This window comes from Pelobates fuscus, chromosome 2 (genome assembly GCF_036172605.1).
Source record: "Pelobates fuscus isolate aPelFus1 chromosome 2, aPelFus1.pri, whole genome shotgun sequence".
Lineage (NCBI taxonomy): Eukaryota > Metazoa > Chordata > Amphibia > Anura > Pelobatidae > Pelobates > Pelobates fuscus.
Window position 1 is genome coordinate 351,736,525 of NC_086318.1, and position 22,965 is coordinate 351,759,489.

Below are 22,965 nucleotides of genomic sequence, written 5' to 3' on the forward strand. Positions count from 1 at the left end.
CCACACATGATAGGCACATTTAAAAGCACCCACGTAACGATAAATATCTGCTCCAGCCTCATTGCTTAAAAGACGCACCTCACATGTGAGCACCACGTTGGCATGAGTAGACACTACTTTAGCAGACATGTCTAGATAATAAATCACCTGGTGGTCCATAAAATAAGGCTCAACATGACGTTTAGGGATGCGGACGCAAGCACACCTCAACATGTTAATCTCATCTTGTATGCTATGCTATGCCTATGCAGACCGATGCCATAGTCCACCACTGCATGCCTAGATGCAAGCTATACATCCACATACGCCTGTTATACATCCTACTGTAACTCACCGCTCACCATGTCTAGGACTTGGATAGCTTAATATTTTTCTCTCAATCGTTAAACCAGACATATTATATTTAGTTTACATTATTTTGAAAAATGTGCAGTTCACGCAAATGCCATGTAAATGATAAGCCTAGTTTCCTAAATCTTCCTTGCCAACGCTGTTCTGGCACTGTCAAAATGTCTGTCAATCTTATGCACACAAAAATAAAGAATTATTAAAAAAAAAAGGAGCCCAACAACTATGTGATAATAAATGGCTTCATATGATCAATAAAACAATTTTTTTGCATGATCAGTCATATATTTAAAATCAATGCCAAAATTTCACAATTTCTGCCAGGGTATGCAAACTTTTGAGCACAACTGTATCCTATTCTGAAAAAGACACAAATTTGACAGGCTCACTTTTTTAACGAGGCACTCTAAAGCACCATTAGCAGGTCGTTGTAATGATTACGGAGCAAAAATTCTTCATGCACAAATCCCTCTTGGTGTCAAACATTATTACAAAAGGATACTACTATTACTATTACAAACAAAATTATTACAAATTTCAGAGTGGGGTTTGAGGAGTCAATAATTATTTTCTTTTAATAACAAACAAATTTCATTGGTGTTACGTACAATAAATACTTAGCGTATGGAGATTTGTTTGACTAGGTAAGGAAGATGATATGATTTCAATGAGCTCCATTTGCAGCCTGGCAAAGTAAGGCACTTTCGACTGCATTGTTCATAATATTAGTTAAATGTTTGAGGCTCTAGAGTTGAATTTCTGCACGGATATTCGTCTTGAGCTGCTCAAGTGTATGCAGTTTGTTTAGGCACAGCTGCTCCTTCAGATATCCCCCCAGGAAGTAATCGGGAGCTGAAAGGTCGGGCGAAAATATCGACCAATTAATCCGTGAATTTATTGAAATTATATGGGCGCCAAACAGTTGTTTCAGGAGGTCTATTGTGGCCCTGGCTGTATGGGCAGTAGCCCCATCCTGTTGAAACCACATTTCAGGCCGATTTTCCACAGGACGTGAAAAACTTTCAATCATATCATGATATCTCACACAAAATGATACTATTTTAACTCATTGACTCGTAATTAGCCAAGATGAATTTCACAAGACTCAGTTTTAATATGTACCTGAAAGAAAAAAAATAAAAAAATAACTACTAACAAACAAGTTATTTACCTGTCAAATCCTATTCTGAATTTTGTGTGTGGGGGTATTTTTTATTTTTCCTGGCCATATCCATGGCAGCACAACAACGAGTAGCTCCTTCCTATTCCTAGTTAGACAGAAACCTAATTAAAAGAAAAGGTATACATACCCCATCCTACCCTCTGTTTTTTCCAGTCTTATCCCTATAGGGCAGACTTTCTGACCATTTAAAGGAAAATGGAAAGAGAAAAAATCAGCGCTAGATTGCCACACAAGAAAATAATAGTAAGGCTGCAATCCTTAACCCCTTAAGGACAGACGACGGATATATTCCGTCATGATTCCCTTTTATTCCAGAAGTTGTGTCATTAAGGGGTTAAAGGGGAGTCCCCTATAATCCCCTAATGATAAGAAATGATGCAAAATAGAACAAAAAAAGGTTGCGCCTAAAATATACAGTAAAACATATAAGAGTGTATATAATAAATAATATAAAATAATACAATTTAATATTGAATGTTAAATGAAATATAAATGGATAATTGGCAATAGTCCAAAGCACTTATCATAAGTCCATAATGGTAGATGCCGTGTATAAGAACAGGGATCCTGAGGCGTAAAATGGGGTGTGTCTTCACAAATGGGTACTTGCAATCCAGGGAGGTAATATGTGAAGAAAAAAACAAGAGGAACTCCAATGGCACAGTATATAGATGAATAAAATGGTAAATAAAATAAAATAAAAGTAGTCTTACTCACACTTTTCAGAGCTAGAACCTAGCTCTGATATAACGCACGTGAAGTGGAATAATCCCCACTCAAGGATATGCGGCGTAATATTGATTGGCGAGTATCTGGCTCAGATTCAACGTCCAAGTTGGTATTATTCGACCCAGGGAGATAAAATAAAGTATATAGTGCTCTCTGTATAGTAATTAAAAGGTATAAAAAGAGAATAAATATACTACTCACAGTATATAGAGCAGGCTTGTACTGCTCAATGTAGGCGCTTGGGTGGTATCATCCCCACCTAAGGATTCTTTAGGCTTCTCGTCAGGTAGATAGTATATGTATAGTCCGGTGAAAAAGAAATCAAAATGGCTATAAAATGTTTTATGCCAAAGTATTTTCTTTATTGTAAAATAATAAAATTAATATCTTAAAGGAACACTATAGGGTCAGGAAACACAAACATGTATTCCTGATCCAAAACCACCATCTAGCACCCATGCCCCCCCTAAATACAGTAAAATCTTAGCTTGGTTCAAGTCTGCAGCTGCTGGCTCTGCCCCTGATCTGTCTGCTTGGCTGACATCATCAGAAGTGTTGTTCTGAGTCAATCACAAGGCTTTAACATTGGATTGGCTGAGACTGTCAAGGAGGCATATCAGGGGCAGAGCCAAACACAGCCCTGGCCAATCAGCATCTACTCATAAAGATGCATTGAATCAATGCATCTCTATGAGTTAAGTTCAGTATCTTCATGCAGAGGGTGGAGACACTGAATGGCAGTGCTGCACACTGTGCAGAACTGCCCCAGGAAGCACTAGCAGCCATCTGAGGAGTGGCCAGTGGAGTTATCCCTAGGCTGTAATGAAAACACTGCATGTTTTCTGACAATACCATGTTTACTGCAAAAAGCTGGAAGGAAATGATTATACTCACCAGAAAAAATAAGCTGTAGTTGTTTTTGTGACTATAGTGTCCCTTTAATTTTCTTTTTTTTTGTCTTGCCTGAGGGTTTTTACCCTCTGCCCCAAGGAAGTTCAGCCTCTCTTCAGTATACAGCTCAGTGCTATGGTACACCTGAAGAATTCCGTTTGGTGACCAGGTGATAATTGGCAGTGACCCTAGGGGCAGCAAGTATTATATACCTTTATTTCCCTCTTCTGCAATGACCCATGGGGTTGCAGTTTGTGGCTTTTCCATACAGGAACCTCTGATGTAATGGGTTTCACACAATATTTTGTTAAACTCCTTGAGAGCTGAAAGTCTGCACTTCAATTGCATCTTGGGTATTTCGTTTCAAATCCATAGTGGTTGCATAGAGCCAAAATTATAAAAATTGTGTGAGCTTCTGCACCTAACTGTATATCAGTATTATCTTCTAAGGATCTCCTCTCTGTTTGCATAGGCCATCAGATCTTTTCCTGAGTTTTGGCTCCATGTGGTTTCTGATGGACTCATTTTCCAGGCTCTATTCTTCCTAAAGGGCTGCCGCAACTAGGTTTTCCAAAGTACTGATATATGGAACAGCTTGTGCCTCAATTTCTCCTTCATGAGAGATGACTAATTCGATGTCAGAGCTGGTCCTTTGATTATTCTGCTAAGAGTGTTCTTTGGTATCTAATGGCAATATACACATTTGTTTTCATGGTTGGAAGGTTTCTTTGTTTGTTTCTATATACTTGTATTTGGTCATTTCAGAGTATTTTTGTTTTCTTCTACCTCGCTTGATTGTTGCTTGGGTTTTACCCATTGTTGTGCGGTCATGGATATGGCAGGGAAAATAGAAAATATATTCCTACATAGCGTCATTTTATTTTCCTGGTCATAGGCCATGCCATGGGATATTGCTGGTAACAAGACAGAGTTGGAGGGGTAGGATGGGGTACTATTTATACCGTTTCTTTTAATTAAGTTCCTGTCTAATAAGTAAGAGCGAGGAGCTGACCATTGTTGTGCTGCCATGGCCTATGACTATGAATACATTTAAATATTTATAAATATGTATACATACAGGACTTAAAATTGGTATTCCTGGGTTACTAGCCAGTACTTAAAAGTTAGTCGCCAATGGAAGCCACAGTATACCCTCCAGGGGTGAATTTCTACTTGTCAGGGCTAAACCTTAGCATGTAGAAATGCTGACCCTGTATATACTAGGGGGTGAGAGAGTCAACAAATAAATAAATCATTATTAAACGGTTTTCCATGTCTATTAACGTCCCTTTACAATAGAGAATGAAGAGATAAAGGAAAACAGTTGCTACCACTATTTAACTAATCATCTCCAGTGTAAAAATTGTGATCTATAACATTAATAGCTGACACTTCAAAAACGTTCCTTTATTTTAGACAGCTTATAGGGCTATTTCAACATTACCTATAGTGATTTACATAACTAAAAAACAAAAATCAAAGTGTTTTTTGTTTATACAATTAATTACAGATAAAAGTTTCATTACCATGACAAATTACCGTATTTATCGGCGTATAACACGCACCGGCGTATAACACGCACCTCATTTTTAGAAAGAAATTCCAGGAAATTTCCCCCCTCCCATAGTATTCCCCCCCCCCCTCATCCCACAGTATTCCCCCCTCATCCCATAGTGTCCCCCCCTTTCCATAGTATTCCCCCCCATAGTATTCTTCCCCCTCCCCATCCATAGTATTCTCCCCCCCCTCCCCTCCCATAGTGTTCTCCCCCCCTCCCCTCCCATAGTGTTCTCCCCCCCCTCCCCTCCCATAGTGTTCTCCCCCCCCTCCCCTCCCATAGTGTTCTCCCCCCCCTCCCCTCCCATAGTGTACTTCCCCCCCCTCCCCTCCCCCATAGTGTACTCCCCCCCTCCCCTCCCATAGTGTACTTCCCCCCTCCCCTCCCATAGTGTACTTCCCCCTCCCCTCCCATAGTGTACTTCCCCCTCCCCTCCCCTCCCATAGTGTACTTCCCCCTCCCCTCCCATAGTGTACTTCCCCCTCCCCTCCCATAGTGTACTTCCCCCTCCCCTCCCATAGTGTACTTCCCCCTCCCCTCCCATAGTGTACTTCCCCCTCCCCTCCCATAGTGTACTTCCCCCTCCCCTCCCATAGTGTACCCCCCCTCCCCTCCCATAGTGTACTTCCCCCCCTCCCCTCCCATAGTGTACTTCCCCCCCCTCCCCTCCCCTCTCATAGTGTACTTCCCCCTCCCATAGTGTACTTCCCCTCCCATAATTACTTACCTGTCCTGAAGCGTGGGCCGGCTTCACAGCTTGCACCGCGGTACAGGAACTTTAATTTCATGTTCCGGTTTCCGGCGGGACTGAAAGGAAGTGTGCACACTATTGTGCACACTTCCTTTCAGTCCCGCCGGAAACCGGAACATGAAATTAAAGTTCCTGTACCGCGGTGCAAGCTGTGAAGCCGGCCCACGCTTCAGGACAGGTAAGTAATTATGGGATATCGGCGTATAACACGCACCCACGATTTTCCCCCTATTTTCAGGGGAAAAAAGTGCGTGTTATACGCCGATAAATACGGTAATTATGATATATCAACAGTAGCGAGATTTTAGGAAGAATGGGATAGATTTATACAACTCTAAAGAGGGGCATGTGACCAACATGCTAACATTTGCCAGTTTAGGCTTTTTGGATTGTATGGGCGATGATGCTCAACCAATTTATCATCAAATGGAAAAAAGTCCACATGTAGTGCTTAAGATTAGCGGTGATTAGTCTATTGTGATAGCAGAGGAATAGTGGTTAGAGCAGGTTTCACTAGCAAAGGGAAGTGTAGCTTGTCTGATTTCATAAAGGGAAGTCACTATGCAATTCACTACACAATGTGGGTTAAAGACATGAAATAGCTCACTTGTTCAGTTTCACGAACACAAACATTTTATTGTAATATATAAAGGAGCAAAACTTCATTTTTTTTCTGTCATTCTCTTTCCAATCAGGCATATTCATATGTATTGTCCCTTATGTTGCAAGAGAAAGCTGTGAAGATGCACACATGTAGCCAAAGGATTTGGGTGACTAATGCACTAAATCGACCATGTGAAACTGAAAACAAAATGGCAGGAGAGAGACCACTGGTGGTGCAAAAGTGCCTACATAAAGATGAGATATCAGAATACTAGAGGCTAAAAGATAGCATGACATGTTTTAGATAAGATCATTTTGATACCACTATAAGAAAATGTAGAGTTTTACAATAATAAAAAAAAAAAAAAAAAAAAGAATTTAATTAAAATGTGTGTGTATATATATATATATATATATATATATATATATATATATGTATATATATTTATATTTGTGTTAGGTGCTTATGATAGTACAGAGTGAAATACCATAATTAAATGTAGGATAGTAAAAAGGGCAAGTCGGTTGTGTTGTGCCGGAACCGACGATGAGGTAGGCCTGAGAAAGAAGAGGGCCTACCCAGGAAGAGGAAATAGAAAGGAAATACATGTTAAAATGTGGTGTGGTGGGAGGGTCATTCAACGCTGACCTCAAACGGTAAGGAGCAAGGTAAGGGGTGTGCCTTAAGTAGGCTAGGAGGTATCTAGTCCAGTATTAGTTGTTGAAATGTTGGAGTGGTGGTGGCTGTGGGCGCAGCTGATGGGAGTACTTGATGAAATGCCTGAAATGTAAAACGAGACAAATTGTCAGCAGCTGTGTTACATATACCTGGAACATGGAAACAATATAGAAAGAAATTATGACAAGCTGGCAACCAAGTGAGTTTCCTCAGAAACCTCATGATCGTAAGGGATTTGGAACGGCCTTTGTTGATGATATGACAGGTTGCCTGGTTGTCTGAGTAACAACGAACTGGCATATTTGCCCATAAATGACCCCATGCTATGGCAGCCGCCACGATGGGATAGATCTCAAAGAGAGCTGAGGTAGTGGAAAAACCTTCCAAATCCTGAACTGCTGTAGGCCAGCTGCTCCAAAGCCATTCGTTCCCAAAAATTGCTGCATCTGACCAAATGGTAGGAGATGAGTCAGTCAATTGAGGGAGGAACATACTTTTACCATTCCAAGTGGTTAAAAATCTCTTCCACATGTTTAGGTCTGCCGTAGCTTGGGTATCTAAGGACAACCAGTGTGTCGTGTAGGAAGCGTGGAAAAAGATACAAGAGTCGTGATATGAAGGAGCGGCCTTGAGGTATGATACGCATAGCAAAATTTAGTGATCCCAGCAGGGACTGTAGCTCTTTGCGGTTGCAAGTACCGAACTGAAGGTAGCGGTTGATGTAAGTAAGAACATTATCTTGTCGTGTGGTAGGCTTGCCTGCATTGTGGCTGAGTCTAATTGAATACCCAGGAAAGTGATAATCGTGTCTGGCCCCTCCATTTTCTTAGGGGAGATTGGTACACCTAGTTGTTCAAATAGCTTGGTGGTGGCTTTGAGGCTACTAGGAGGGGAAGTATTTTCCTCGACCAGTAAGAAATCGTCCAGGTAATGTAATACCATAGGGTATCTGGCTATGTTCAATAGTAACCAGCACAATGATTCGGCAAATGTGTCGAAAATAGCTGGGCTACTTTTGGACGCAAAAGTTAAACAGGAGAAAAAATAGTAGTTCCCGGCCCACTTGATGCCATAGTGTGGGGTGGATTGACCCCTGCTTGTATGATAGCTGTAATGGCGTGATCTATGGTGGTGTATTGCAGGGAGAATTCCTCGGAGGGTATGAGGGAGTTAAGACTGGGGTTGGCCGATGAGTGTGGTGCCGACAAGTCAATGATGAGTCTCTGTTTAAGGGAAGATTTCCCTGTGACAATACCAATGGGGTTAGTGCGCCATTCTATGAATGGAGGAGTTTTGAAAGGCCACAATACGAAACCCTCAGCCACTTCTTAGGCTATGAGAGTGTCAACCGCTGTGGGGTTATGTTGTGCGGATTGTAGATTAGGGCATTGCAGAGTGCCGGATGGTATGTGTAGAATACCTGTGTGGAAACCTTCTGTTAAACCAGAGATAAGAAAGTGTCTAGACGGGTGATGTGACATAAATGCAGTAAATACCGGCATGTTAATGGACGTTAGGTAAGGCTTGGTGTACATTTTATTTGGACACATGGTTTTTGCATGTGCCCTAAAACATTTTAAACAGATATGCAATAATCTGCAACCGTTATAATTACAAGACCCAACATTGAAATTATTACATATCTGGGACTTGCCCAGAAACTTGATTGGGCGTCCCAGTTTGTCTCTTGACAATTTCTCTGGAACACCAGAGGAACTAGCTCCTTGCGTGGAGGCATGTTTGTCCGCCATGTTGGGACCTGCAAAGTGTCTGCAAAATATGACGGTATCAATCCTTCCCCAGTTGGATCTTGTTCCATACTGGGAGAAGGCTCCAGACACTTTTGCAGAAAAAGACCTATGGTAATCATAAAAGGCTGAACCACCATATTTGTTGCCCAGGTCTACCAGCTTGTGCATATAAAGATCAAACTCCTCTCTTCTATTGGGATAGACCGCACAGATGACATGCCGGTAAATACCAAAGGCTAGTACAAACTCAGGGATAGTCAGTTTCCTGTTTAGGCGGGCGTCCCTAGATCTGACAACAACAGACACATCATCATAAGCGTAAGTCTTATTTTCAACAATATCCTGGGAGGCAATCAGCAGGGAAGCCAGGTCTTTACCTTCCAGGATATCTTTTTTTTGTGCTCAGGGATCATATGAGCAGGGCTAACTTCCTGGTCAACCAGGGTGATGGTTGGAGTAACTAATAGCAAGTCGGCTGGTGCTTGTGAAGCAGCAGCGGGTGGCCCTGCTAGAGTAAGGGGCGTGGTGACCGACTCAAGTTTCTTCAGCCTGGAGTTGACCTTGCTCATGGACGCCATGAGTGAAGACAACATGGAATGTATATCTCCTGGGTTGGACTGGCTAGGTCCTTGCCTGGCATCCATGTTGTTTGTTGAAGTGCATAGCAGTTTGAAAAGTTCTGCATTCCTTGCTGTAGCGGGGTAGGGGATTTTCCGTCTCCTCAATTCCGTAGTTATACGAGGGATCATCCAGGATCTGATCGATGCTCGACTAGCTACCTTTCCTCCTTGTGTGGGAGTGATAGCTCTGGCCGGAGTGCTAGGCAGGGAGAAATCATCTACCCCTTCCTGAGACATACTATAAACAAAACAATTAATTAGTGTATGAAAACCACCAAATCGTACTGGCAGGCTAGCTAAGCCGGGTGGCGAAACATTACACTTGTTTGGTGACAGGTGAGGCCCTACTAGTTGCCAAGTGGCTTGAGAGGCTCTATCTATGTGTTGGCGCAAGGATATTTGAGGCCACCCGTTGTAGTGGCAGGAGTTTTAGGCTTCTCGGTGACTTTAAGACAGAAAAACAGGGGAAGGGAGTGACAGGTGAGGCCCTCTCTATGCAACATGCGAGGCGGCTAGCTACCGTGTGGCCCGATGGGTGTTTGCCTCTGAAACGTTGAGGCGGGGTGTTGGCCTCGCGGGACCACTAACTGATGGCAATGCCAAGAAGGGGTAAATACCTATTGGGAAGCCTATGACCCTATTGCCAGTACTCTAACCTAGGGGGGAGAAATGAAATGTATGGCAGAATACCATATGAGCAGGTGTACGTACCTGGTAGTATGAAAATCTCACAGGAAAAAACATGTGGTGAAAATATATTTAAACCTAGACAGCCTGAAACGGGTAGAAGAGAGTAGTATAATGAGTGTGGACTGTGTGGGAAAGAAGTAGACTGTGTAGCCTGTACCAGTTATGTTTTTTAAGGCTTGCTGGCATATTACTTGTAAATTAAATGTAGTGATATACCATGGGAATATAAATGTGTTACCAAGGAAAAGTGATGCCGTGGCTTTAACACACAATTCTGTCTTAAAACAGTGGGGAATGTATGATTGGTGTCAAGTAAAATAAGAGGAAGGGGTGAGGGAGGCCGTTGCCTATGTTTAAACAGCATATATGTGTTATATAATAACAAATGTGGCAGGGAAAACACAATGCTTTAAAATGATGTAAAGTTCTATATATATATATATATATATATATATGTATATTACTGTACTGTAAAAGACGTATGATTAGTTGGATCTGTACGTGTGATTTAACCCGAGCATTCATTATTTGGAAAAGGAAAACTGTATCCTTATGTATGTGTCGTAGTTTAAAACACAGAAATGAGGCCTGTAATGTAGGCTGAACCAACTTGAATGAAATGGATAAGTATGGAAGACCCCTCAAAGCGTGGGAGTCAAAATGATCCATACAGATATGTTAGCTGTTTTTTATGAACATTGATAGAATACTGATACCTTTAAACAGTAATGGAAATATTCTTGTATTTAATCAAGCTAATCGTTAACCGAATGGTATATACATGAAATGATGAAATGTAATCCACGAAAGGATTTATGCGTAATACATAGCAAGAAAACCGAAACCCAATGTGAAGGGAAACAGAAGCTGGGACGAATAGTTTACACGTATGAATTTTATGCGAACAGCAAGCGTGTTTAAGCATATCATGAATTAAGTGCCGAACGGCAAAACAACCAAAATGATAACTTGTTTCACTGTAGCAAGGGAACAGTTATATGCAAAATGATTACTTAACTAATATATATGATTAGCCGAATAACCGTACGAAATGAAGTCGCGAATGGCTTGTTCAATTGCGGCATAACAGGGAAAAAAACGTAAAGCGAGGACCCGTGCTGTACCGTGCGCCGTGGAAACTGATCCTGGTCTAACTTACAGTTTAGGAGTCCCTGGGACGCGATCTACGACGAAGACCGGGGTCAGAAGAAGCTGGACGGACGGAAAGGCCTGCAACAGGATTCCTGGACACAGCTTGCCGTGGAAAAACTTGTGGATACAGAAAACCAAGATGGCGTCTGAGAGAACCCAGAAGTGGATCCTCATTTAATGCTGACCTCGAACGGTAAGGAGCAAGGTAAGGGGTGTGCCTCAAGTAGGCTAGGAGTGGATACCAGCACCTCCCACAAATCCAGGCCAAATTGCCTTAATACATATATATATTTGTTAGCCAGATCTTACTAAATATAGAAAATAAAGTACATATATGAAATAGAAAACATTACAGCAAGACTTGACCACTCAATCACACGCTTTGACAAAATCTGGGAGCCATGGCTGTGCAGCTCAGAACCATCGGAGCTGACAAAAATTATAGACACTTAATAATCAATGTGCCCTCAGACAGCACAAATAGAAATATTTTATTCAAAATTTAAAAAACTAACAAATGTTCTTATGTCAGCTTCAGTTGAATGTATGATTGCTAAAATAATTTAAGCAAGAGTGTATAATTGAACTATATTATATGATACAACTGTGATTTAATTTTGTTGAGGGAAAGCAAACTGGTATTCTCCATTTGTCTTCTGTGATCAATAAAGCTAATTACTAGAAATGTTTGAGAAAGGAGCTCACAGGACCAGCCAAACCTTTGATCTACATAGACTGAAAATAACTGCTTAAACAAACTCTATAGTTTCAGGAATACAAATACGTATTCCTAACACTATAGTGAAGATGTAACTCTTAAGGTCCCCAGCTTCCCCCCTCTGTTGAGATTAAAAGAACAATATAGTCACCAGAACCACTAAAGCTTAATGCAGTGGTTCTGGTGTCTATAGCCTGGTCCTGCAGGCTGTGCACTGTAAACACTGCCTTCTCAGAGAAAAAGCAGTGTTTACATTGCTGCCTAGGAACACCTCTAGTGCCAGTCACTTACACTAACCACTAGTGCTGCGAGACTGGCGAAAAAGAGTAAAAAGTAAGTTTAAACACCGTTTTACTGTGATCTAATGGAGGTCGGGGACCTAAATAGTTAAACACTATAGTGTCAGGAATACATGTTTAGTATTCCTTTAAATGTGATTTTATCCATCTTTTCTCCTACACCGCGCCAGTCTCACCGTGCCTTGCCCCACCTGGACCTTTTTTCGTAGTTAAGATCATCAATCTTGATGATCTTAGTCAATGCAATGCTTTCCCATATGAAGAGGCTATTGCACATGCGTGGCAAAATGCTGTGCCAATCGGCATTTCCTCATAGGATTGCAATGAATCAATACGTGGAGAATTCAGCGTCTACATGCAGAGCATCTGCGTGACTGTCACTGGAGGTGTTACTAGCCCCCCCCCCCCCCATTCCTCACTATGCCACCAGTCACCCCCTCCCTCCCTCACTCTGTCACCAGTCATCCACTTCCTCACTGCCACCAGTCATCCCCTCCCTCACTGTGCCACCAGTCACCCCCTCATCCCTCACTCTGACAGTCACCCCCTCACTCTGCCACCAGTCACCACCTGCCTCCCTCCCTCAATCTGTCATCAGTCACCCCCTCCCCGGCACCCCCTCACTCTGCCACTAGTCAACCCCTCCCTCTGCCATCCCTCCCTTCCTCACTCTGGTGACAGAGTGAGTGAGAGGGTAACTGGTGACAAAGTGAGGGGGTGACTGGTGACAGAGCGAGGGAGGGGGTGACTGGTGACAGAGGGAGGGAGGGGGTGACTGGTGGCAGGGGAGGGAGGGGGTGACTGAAGGCAGGGGGAGGGAGGGGGTGACTGGTGGCAGGGGGAGGGAGGGGGTGACTGGTGGCAGGGGGAGGGAGGGGGTGACTGGTGGCAGGGGGAGGGAGGGGGTGACTGGTGGCAGGGGGAGGGAAGGGGGTGACTGGTGACAGAGGGAGGGAAGGGGGTGACTGGTGACAGAGGGAGGGAAGGGGGTGACTGGTGACAGAGGGAGGGAAGGGGGTGACTGGTGACAGAGGGAGGGAAGGGGGTGACTGGTGACAGAGGGAGGGAAGGGGGTGACTGGTGACAGAGGGAGGGAAGGGGGTGACTGGTGACAGAGGGAGGAAAGGGGGTGACTGGTGACAGAGGGAGGAAAGGGGGTGACTGGTGACAGAGGGAGGGAAGGGGGTGACTGGTGACAGAGGGAGGGAAGGGGGTGACTGGTGACAGAGGGAGGGAAGGGGGTGACTGGTGACAGAGGGAGGGAAGGGGGTGACTGGTGACAGAGGGAGGGAAGGGGGTGACTGGTGACAGAGGGAGGGAAGGGGGTGACTGGTGACAGAGGGAGGGAAGGGGGTGACTGGTGACAGAGGGAGGGAAGGGGGTGACTGGTGACAGAGGGAGGGAAGGGGGTGACTGGTGACAGAGGGAGGGGAGGGGGTGACTGGTGACAGAGGGAGGGGAGGGGGTGACTGGTGACAGAGCGAGGGAGGGGGTGACTGGTGACAGAGCGAGGGAGGGGGTGACTGGTGACAGAGCGAGGGAGGGGGTGACTGGTGACAGAGCGAGGGAGGGGGTGACTGGTGACAGAGCGAGGGAGGGGGTGACTGGTGACAGAGCGAGGGAGGGGGTGACTGGTGACAGAGCGAGGGAGGGGGTGACTGGTGACAGAGCGAGGGAGGGGGTGACTGGTGACAGAGCGAGGGAGGGGGTGACTGGTGACAGAGCGAGGGAGGGGGTGACTGGTGACAGAGCGAGGGAGGGGGTGACTGGTGACAGAGCGAGGGAGGGGGTGACTGGTGACAGAGCGAGGGAGGGGGTGACTGGTAACAGAGCGAGGGAGGGGGTGACTGGTGACAGAGCGAGGGAGGGGGTGACTGGTGACAGAGGGAGGGAAGGGGGTGACTGGTGACAGAGGGAGGGGAGGGGGTGACTGGTGACAGAGGGAGGGAAGGGGGTGACTGGTGACAGAGGGAGGGAAGGGGGTGACTGGTGACAGAGGGAGGGAAGGGGGTGACTGGTGACAGAGGGAGGGAAGGGGGTGACTGGTGACAGAGGGAGGGAAGGGGGTGACTGGTGACAGAGGGAGGGAAGGGGGTGACTGGTGACAGAGGGAGGGAAGGGGGTGACTGGTGACAGAGGGAGGGAAGGGGGTGACTGGTGACAGAGGGAGGGAAGGGGGTGACTGGTGACAGAGGGAGGGAAGGGGGTGACTGGTGACAGAGGGAGGGAAGGGGGTGACTGGTGACAGAGGGAGGGAAGGGGGTGACTGGTGACAGAGGGAGGGAAGGGGGTGACTGGTGACAGAGGGAGGGAAGGGGGTGACTGGTGACAGAGGGAGGGAAGGGGGTGACTGGTGACAGAGGGAGGGAAGGGGGTGACTGGTGACAGAGGGAGGGAAGGGGGTGACTGGTGACAGAGAGAGGGAAGGGGGTGACTGGTGACAGAGAGAGGGAAGGGGGTGACTGGTGACAGAGAGAGGGAAGGGGGTGACTGGTGACAGAGCGAGGGAGGGGGTGACTGGTGACAGAGCGAGGGAGGGGGTGACTGGTGACAGAGCGAGGGGGGGGGTGACTGGTGACCGACTGGTGACAGAGCGAGGGGGGGTGACTGGTGACTGAGCGAGGGGGTGACTGGTGACAGAGCGAGGGAGGGGGTGACTGGTGACAGAGGGAGTGAAGGGGTGACTGATGACAGAGTGAGGGAAGGGGTGACTGGTGACAGAGCGAGGGAGGGGGTGACTGGTAACAAACCTTATTTAAATACGGTTTTGATTAAAATTATTTTTGTGTATCAGGACAAGTAGATTGTCATGGCAGACAAGTAGATTGGGCAAACTCTTTAGTCCATGGACAAGTAGTTCTTTTTTTGAATTCCCACTCCCCTGTATCCTTCAGTCAGAACAAATAAAGAAAGTCAGAAAGATTAATAGCAGAAAATAAACATGCAATTAACTGAAAGGATATGGGTTAGGCTGCATTCTTTCCAGACATACATGTAAATAGGTTAAAAAGGATTGTAAGAATGTGAAATGTAAGGTTAGTGTAAGCGTGATGTAAACAAGAGATACTTGCAGGAAGAATGATACATAAGAAGAGGAGTAAACAAGTCAGTTACATAAAATGATGATAGGAATTAAGCCAAATACCAAAATTAACATATTATCATAATGTAATGTGTCAACAGCCCTTTCCATAATGTGTTGTTATATGCAACAGTATTATACAGAATGTCGAAGTGAAATGTTAAAACCCTATTAAATCAGTCTTGATAATACTTCCATGTCAGGCACAGTTGGAAAATGGCAGATGAATTTATAGCAAGAAGATGGATAGATGGATTCAAAAATAAGTTACTTGCCAAAATGTGGTAGGGGGAGAGACTGAATGGGTTAATAGCACAAAGTTTTTATATTTACTAACTCACCTCCTGCAAATCCAACAAAGTTGCACCAAATGTATTCTTTACCACCCTGTACCAATTGTGTTAGTCCATTAAAAAAGGTATTACAAGATATACATTTTATCTGTTTTTACATCTACATCACTGGACTAATATGGCTACAATCTCTACTTGAACCCTTTATCACTAAGCCATTGCCACAACCGGCATCTTTAATTACCCCTTGAATGTATATCAACATAATCCACGTAACACAACATCTAGGGGAAACACTGAATGAACTAGAGTCAAGAAAGTGTAATTAATATTGTCACACAATTTAAATTGTTAAAACAGCTTAAAAGAATACTATAGGCACCAAAACAACTTTAATAAACCAATAAATTTTGAATCATTTTTAAACTTCATTTGGAATCCATTGGACTTTATTGATTTTTAACCATTTTTATGAAATACAGTCATTTTCATTATATTTCCACCTTATAAATAATATATCTCCGTACACCACTTGGTATATACTCTGTCCACTTAAAGATCATAAATTTAAAGACACACACACCATATATTATTGTGTCATTACGCATCAGTGTTACACTGATTTATTACATCACAGGAAACAGTTTCCTATACTGGAAGGTGATTTTAATTTCCTGTTTGCTAAAAGTATAGTATTTGGCGTGCACCTAATTTTATCTCGTTTGAGACAGATTTAAAGGTATACACACCATATATACAAATTCCATGTCTTCATCCTGAATTTCAACAAAGCCTTTTTTAAGTGAACCAGCTCCTGGATCCATCACACGGGACTTACAGTGTTAATTACAATACTTCGCATTTCAGACAGTTTTAGGTGAAATTTCTGTCTATATCCAGTTTTTGAGCCCTTCACTTTAAGTCAGACTCCCTCATCCCTGTGTGTTGCATTAGGCATACCAGACCCATTTGACCAAAACAACTTTAGCTTAAAGGACCACTCTAGGCATCCAGACCACTTCAGCTTAATGAAGTGGTCTGGTTGCCAGGTCCAGCTAGGATTAACCCTTTCTTCTATAAACATAGCAGTTTCTGAGAAACTGCTATGTTTATAATAGGGTTACCGTATATACTCGAGTATAAGCCGAGTTTTTCAGCACATTTTTTGTGCTGAAAAAACCCCACTCGGCTTATACTCGAGTTAATGTCTGTATTATGGCAATTTACATTGCCATAATACAGACCAGGACCGCCAGGCTCATTACAAGCCTGGCGGTCCTGTTGGGGGCTGGCAGCGAGCTGTTACTTACCTCCCAGCAGCTCCTGTCAGCTCCTCCGTGCAGCTCCCCTGTCAGCTCCGTTCTGCTCACAGAGTAAGTCTCGCGACACCCGCGGCCGTCAGAACGTTGCCACGGGTTACCGTGGCAACGCTCCGCGCGGCACGCAGACCGCGAGACTTACTCTGTGAGCAGAACGGAGCTGACAGGGGAGCTGCACGGAGGAGCTGACAGGAGCTGCTGGGAGGTAAGTAACAGCTCGCTGCCAGCCCCCCCACTGAACAGCCAATGCCACTGGACCACCAGGGATTAACAGAGCCCCCCTCCCTGGCCAGGCAACAAGCAGGGAGGGGGGACAAAAAACAATAATAAAAAAAAAAATACAAAAATTAAAATAAAATAATATTATTAAAATAATATAATAATATTTAAATAATAATATTAAAATATAATAATAATATTAAAATTTAATAATATTAAAATTATATTAAAATTAAACAATTAAAATAATAAAAATGCCCTCCCCTCACCCAGTTTACACACACTACACAAACACACATTATGCATTATATACACACTGTATTCACACAAACACACACTGCATTATATACACACACTGCATTATATACAAACACACACTGCATTATATACAAACACACACTGCATTATATACAAACACACACTGCATTATATACACACACTGCATTATATACACACACTGCATTATATACACACACTGCATTCACACAAACACACACACTGCATTCACACAAACACACACTGCATTATATACACATTGCATTTACACAAACACACACTGTATGGATGCAGTGTGTATAGTATGAATGCAGTGTGTGTATAGTATGAATGCAGTGTGTGTATATAATAGATGCAGTGTGTGTATATAATGGATGCAGTGTGTATAGTATGGATGCAGTGTGTATAGTATGAATGCAGTGTGTGTATATAATGAATGCAGTGTGTGTATATAATGAATGCAGTGTTTGTATGAATGCAGTGTGTGTATGTAATGAATGCAGTGTTTGTATGAATGCAGTGTGTGTATATAATGAATGCAGTGTTTGTATGAATGCAGTGTGTATATAATGAATGCAAACACACACACACTGCATTCATTATATACACACACTGTAAATAAATATTCAATTAATGTAATTTTATTGGGATCTAATTTTATTTAGAAATTTACCAGTAGCTGCTGCATTTCCCACCCTAGGCTTATACTCGAGTCAATAAGTTTTCCCAGTTTTATGGGGTAAAATTAGGGGCCTCGGCTTATATTCGGGTCGGCTTATACTCGAGTATATACGGTAATCCAGCCTCTGGTGGCTGTCTCATTGACAGCCGCTAGAGGCGCTTCCGCGCTTCTCACTGTGATTTTCACAGTGAGAAGACGCCAGCGTCCATAGGAAAGCATTGAGAATGCTTTCCTATGGACTGGCTGAATGCCCGCGCTGCGCATTCGGCCGATGACGACGAGAAGGATGACGAGGAGTCCCCCGCCCGGCGCTGGAGAAAGAAGTAAATTTAACCCCTTTCACCCCCTAGAGCCCGGCGGGAGGGGGACCCTGAGGGTGGGGGCACCCTCAGGGCACTATAGTGCCAGGAAAACAAGGATGTTTTCCTGGCACTATAGTGGTCCTTTAATGAAGAAGTTATGGTGTATATATATTATGTCCCTGCATCTCATTCTCAATTCTCTGCCATTTAGGCATTAAAGGGACACTATAGGCACCCAGACCACTTCAGCTAATTGAAGTAGTCTGGGTGCTGTGACCCTTTTGCACTTAGTGCTGAAACTTAAAACATAGCGGGTTCAAGAGAACTGCAATGTTTACATAGCAGCTCTAAGTCTGCCCTCTGTGGCTGTCTACCAGACAGCCACTAGAGGGCTTCAGGAATCCAAATGGACTTTTGGTCCGTTATCTCAAGCTGGACGTCCTCACATACCTCCAGCGTCAGATTTTCCCCATAGTAAAGCATTGAAAGTCGTGACTAAAAGGGTTTTGTGTTTTATCTTTTTTTATTAGTTTTATAAAGTAGACTTAGACAATAGAATACATGGACATTTTGACAAACAAAAACATTACATACATATAAAGTGATTTAGTATATTTCTTAAGTATAACGTTTCCGTAAGTGTATTTAGACACCGCATATCAGGCTATTTGAGCTAAAGGTTCGAGCAAGAATCTTTAAGGAATTTCCCTTATTTTGTTGATCCAGTCTGAGTAATTATAAATATGGTTTCAATTGTTATTTGAATAGGCAACTACCTTCTCCATTTCAAGTTGGTAAATAAATTGGTTTCTACATTGGATGAAGGTTGGTGTTAAGACTTGTTTCCAATGTCTCACAATTGGAAACAAGTCACTGTCACATGTCTTGCAGACATGTGACAGTGGAGGGTCAGTATTTGTAGACTTTTTGGAAGTTTACCCCAGTTAAGATAGAGAAGGGCAGTTTCAGGGGACTTTTTTAGAGTTATCTTTAAAGCTTTCAAATTAAGATATATCAAGTCCCAAAATACAGTTATTCTTGGGCAATTCCACCATATATGTAGCATTGTACCTTCGTGAATTAGACATCTCCAACATAATGGGGAATTGGTTGAGGATATTTTAACCCATCTGGTTGGAACTAGGTACCATCTTTGTAAGACTTTAAAATTAGTTTCTATAATATTAAGACAATGTATGTATTTTTTGTTGTTGATTTTAACGAGGAGCAAAATATATTTTTTGCAAGACAGTTTATCTTTGCTGTGTGAGTGCTGTTTATAGTCTAATCATCTATGATCAAGTAGAACATATGAGGTCTGTCCGGAAAAAATCAAGCCATTGTTAATATAATGAGAATGGTTTGCTCAACATTGATGTAACCCGGCCACCAAGGACAGTGGATTGGAATGCGCATGAGTGAACAATGACGACTTCACTGTACTAGTCAGTGGGTGCGCAACACGCCATTGTGAGAGTATGTGTACTGTGTGGCCGTCGCATTCAAAGCGAGGACAGTAAAAAATATTTTCCCAAAATAAAATCACATTTGAAAGGGAGGAGATTTCAGACCATCTATGAGATTTAGATAAGTACCACAAGGCAGGTGATGGCGATTCCAACAAAGGATTTTGCAGAGTGTTAGGACAGTGGAAGAAATGCTTAGAGAACTTTGTGAGGTTCCAAGGAATTTACTTTTAAGGGGACTGAGGCGTCATTGTTCTATATATATATATATATACACACACACACACACACACACACATGCACACATATTGAAGAAGATACAAGAAACATTGTACATAGGACAATGACACCTCAGTCTTCTTAAAAGTCGACAGGTATATATTCCAATAATAATAATAATATCTAGTACCATGATTTTTCTCAATTGGTAAGCAAGGAAAAACACGATTACATTCGATTATCATACATATTAATACATTATAAAGCAGGTGTCATTTTAAAGACAGTATTAAAATGTAGAGGATTAATAAAACAAGCATGACAAGAACATTCTATCATACTGCAAAAACTTTCAAATCATACCGTAGGTAGCTGCCAAAATACGCTACAATGTTTGTGTGTTTGCAGTCTTTCATCATAATAATCTCCTGCTGCACCACAGCAAAATCTTCACCTGCAAAATAAACACATATATCATATTAGATTTCCTGCGGTTCACTCAAATCCCCATCCATAATATACGGTAATATAAAGCAATTTAATTGAATAGCTTATGTCTATAATGACCCCTAAAAAATTCAGAGAACCATATACAGAGCTTTAATCCACCACTTTGGAACATGTGAATACTTATACTTGCTTAGTGTGCTTGAATCTAATGTATAATGAACAGGTCACCTTTGATAAAAAAAAAACGTACACTTTCAGAGTAAATAAACGCATAATAAATTAATCAGATAAAAGAATATCTAAACTAAATAATTAATAAACCACAAGACCAAAGTTACAGTGGTTTCTCAATATCTCTAGAACCCCTGGGATGGCATTATTCTAACACAAGGTTCAAGGCTAGACATCCTTCAAATAACATATTTATGGTTGAGGATTTATTTTAATCTTTTTTATTTGTTTTAAACGTTTTTGTCCAAAAGCAGCTAGAATACCATTTGTTCTCTGGAATTTCAGCTATGGAATTCATTTTTACTTATGCTGCTTTGCCATCATTGTGCAGCAACAGGACATAAATGTCAGGGACTGCTTGAAATTGATGGGAGTTACAATCCTGTGCTGAAGCCATGGCTCACAGCCACTGCCATGACTTCTGTCCCTCTCCCATTAGTGATATGTAGAGAATGGGTTATTTTCTCGCTACCCTCAGAGTCACGCTTGGCATATATAGGGGAGAGGGACAGAATGAAAGGCAGCAGTCATGGCTGCATATATACATAGTGTCTCACATCCAGTACTCTCCATCGATTTTCTATTAAGCACCTTTAATGATCAAAACATGTTATTTTTTTAAAATATATCTGTAAGAAGTTGTGTAATTGCAGAGAATTGAGTTGGGTATTATGTTCTAACATTCACAAACTATATATACATATTTGTAAGAATGGCAGCACTCACGGTCTCCAAATAAAACTTCCTCTTTATTCAGCAAGATTAAAACATGGGATCAACGTTTCAGTCCCTCTCTGGGACTTTCATCAGATGAAGAATTTGAATATAAAGAAATCCAGGCACTCCAGCGAATTCCAAAGTAAAGGCAATTTTTATTGGAACAAGGAACTCAAAAGCAACGTTTCAACCCCTTAGCATTGACAAACCCCAAGCTTGACAAAGGCCCTAAGGGGTTGAAGCGTTGCTTTTGAGTTCCTTGTTCCAATAAAAATTGCCTTTACTTTGGAATTCGCTGGAGTGCCTGGATTTCTTTATATTCAAATTCTGTATCTGGTCCTCCTGGTACTGGGACCTATCCGCTAGAGCACCCTGAATTCAACGACAAAGGATTGAGTGCACCTCCATCACCTACATATTTCATCAGATGAAGGACTGAAACGTTGATCCCATGTTTTAATCTTGCTGAATAAAGAGGAAGTTTTATTTGGAGACCGTGAGTGCTGCCATTCTTACTACTTTTTGGATATTAAAGCCCCAGGCTGAGCACCCGGCAGGTATTTATGTTTATAGCCTGAGTGCAAGGACTTTCCACTATATATATATATATATATATATATATATATATATATATATATATATATATATATATATATATATATTTATTTTGTCTACTACCTCTATCAAACGTATAAGTCTTTACAAATGCATAAAGAGATCCCATATTCGTCAACTGCCAATGTCTGTAATATTGGTTGGTTTTAGAAAATTGCATTTCTAAAACTAGTATGTATGTTTTGTTGGCGTTAACATTAATAATTAAAGTCAACTGAAATGTGTTCATTGTTATTGGCTTTAAAATGTTAAACTTAAATCAACTAAAAAAAAAAAAAAAAACAAGAGATTAAAAATAAGAAAAGGGCATTTAAAGCATTTAAATCGGACAAATCAGATGCATCTTATAAAAGATATAAGGAAGCAAATAATGCGTGCAAAAAGGCAATTAGACTTGCTAAACTTCAAAATGAAAAAATGATAGCTAAAGAGAGCAAAACGAACCCCAAAGCATTTTTTAAGTACATCAATTCTTAAAAAAACTCAAAAATGAAAGTGTAGGTACACTAAAAACTGAAACGGGGGTGTTAGTCAATGAAGACCAGGAAAAGGCAGGAATTTTAAATAACTATTTCTCCTCTGTATATATTAAGGAAGAACCCATGGCAAATGATTGCTACTAAAAACTTGCAGAATAATTGTAATTGGTTAACTCAAGACAAGGTGCTGCAGCAACTAAAGAAAGTTAATATAAACAAAGCTCCAGGGCCTGACGGTATCCCATCCACGTGTACTTAAGGAACTAAGTGTAGAAATAAGTGAACCTCTGTTTTTAATCTTTCAAGATTCTTTTCTTTCATGAAGTGTTCCAGATGATTGGAGGAAGGCAGATGTGGTTCCTATATTCAAAAAGGGTTCAAAATCCGTGCCTGGAAATTATAGAGCTTAACTTCTGTGGCTGGTAAAATATTTGAAAGGTTATTAAGGGATAATATTCAAGAATTCCTTGAGAAGAACATGGTTATCAGCAAAAATCAGCACGGTTTTATGAAGCACAGGTCGTGTCAAACTAACTTGATTGCATTCTACGAAGAAGTAAGTAGAAGTATAGAGCAGGGTGTTGCAGTGGATGTGATCTATTTGGATTTTGCCAAGGCATTTGATACAGTTCCACACAGAAGA

At 42.2% G+C, this 22,965-nt stretch overlaps 1 protein-coding gene across 3 annotated transcripts in view; it reads right to left on the reverse strand.

Annotated features, from left to right (window-relative positions):
- The window catches only part of MAP4K3 (mitogen-activated protein kinase kinase kinase kinase 3), a 255,671-nt gene that overhangs the window by 144,502 nt on the left and 88,204 nt on the right, over positions 1 to 22,965 (reverse strand). For all 3 annotated transcript variants that reach the window (XM_063443637.1, XM_063443636.1, XM_063443635.1), the window contains exon 3: positions 20,194 to 20,284. In XM_063443637.1, the coding sequence (XP_063299707.1) occupies positions 20,194 to 20,284 (91 nt within the window). The remainder of the gene's footprint in view (positions 1 to 20,193; positions 20,285 to 22,965) is intronic.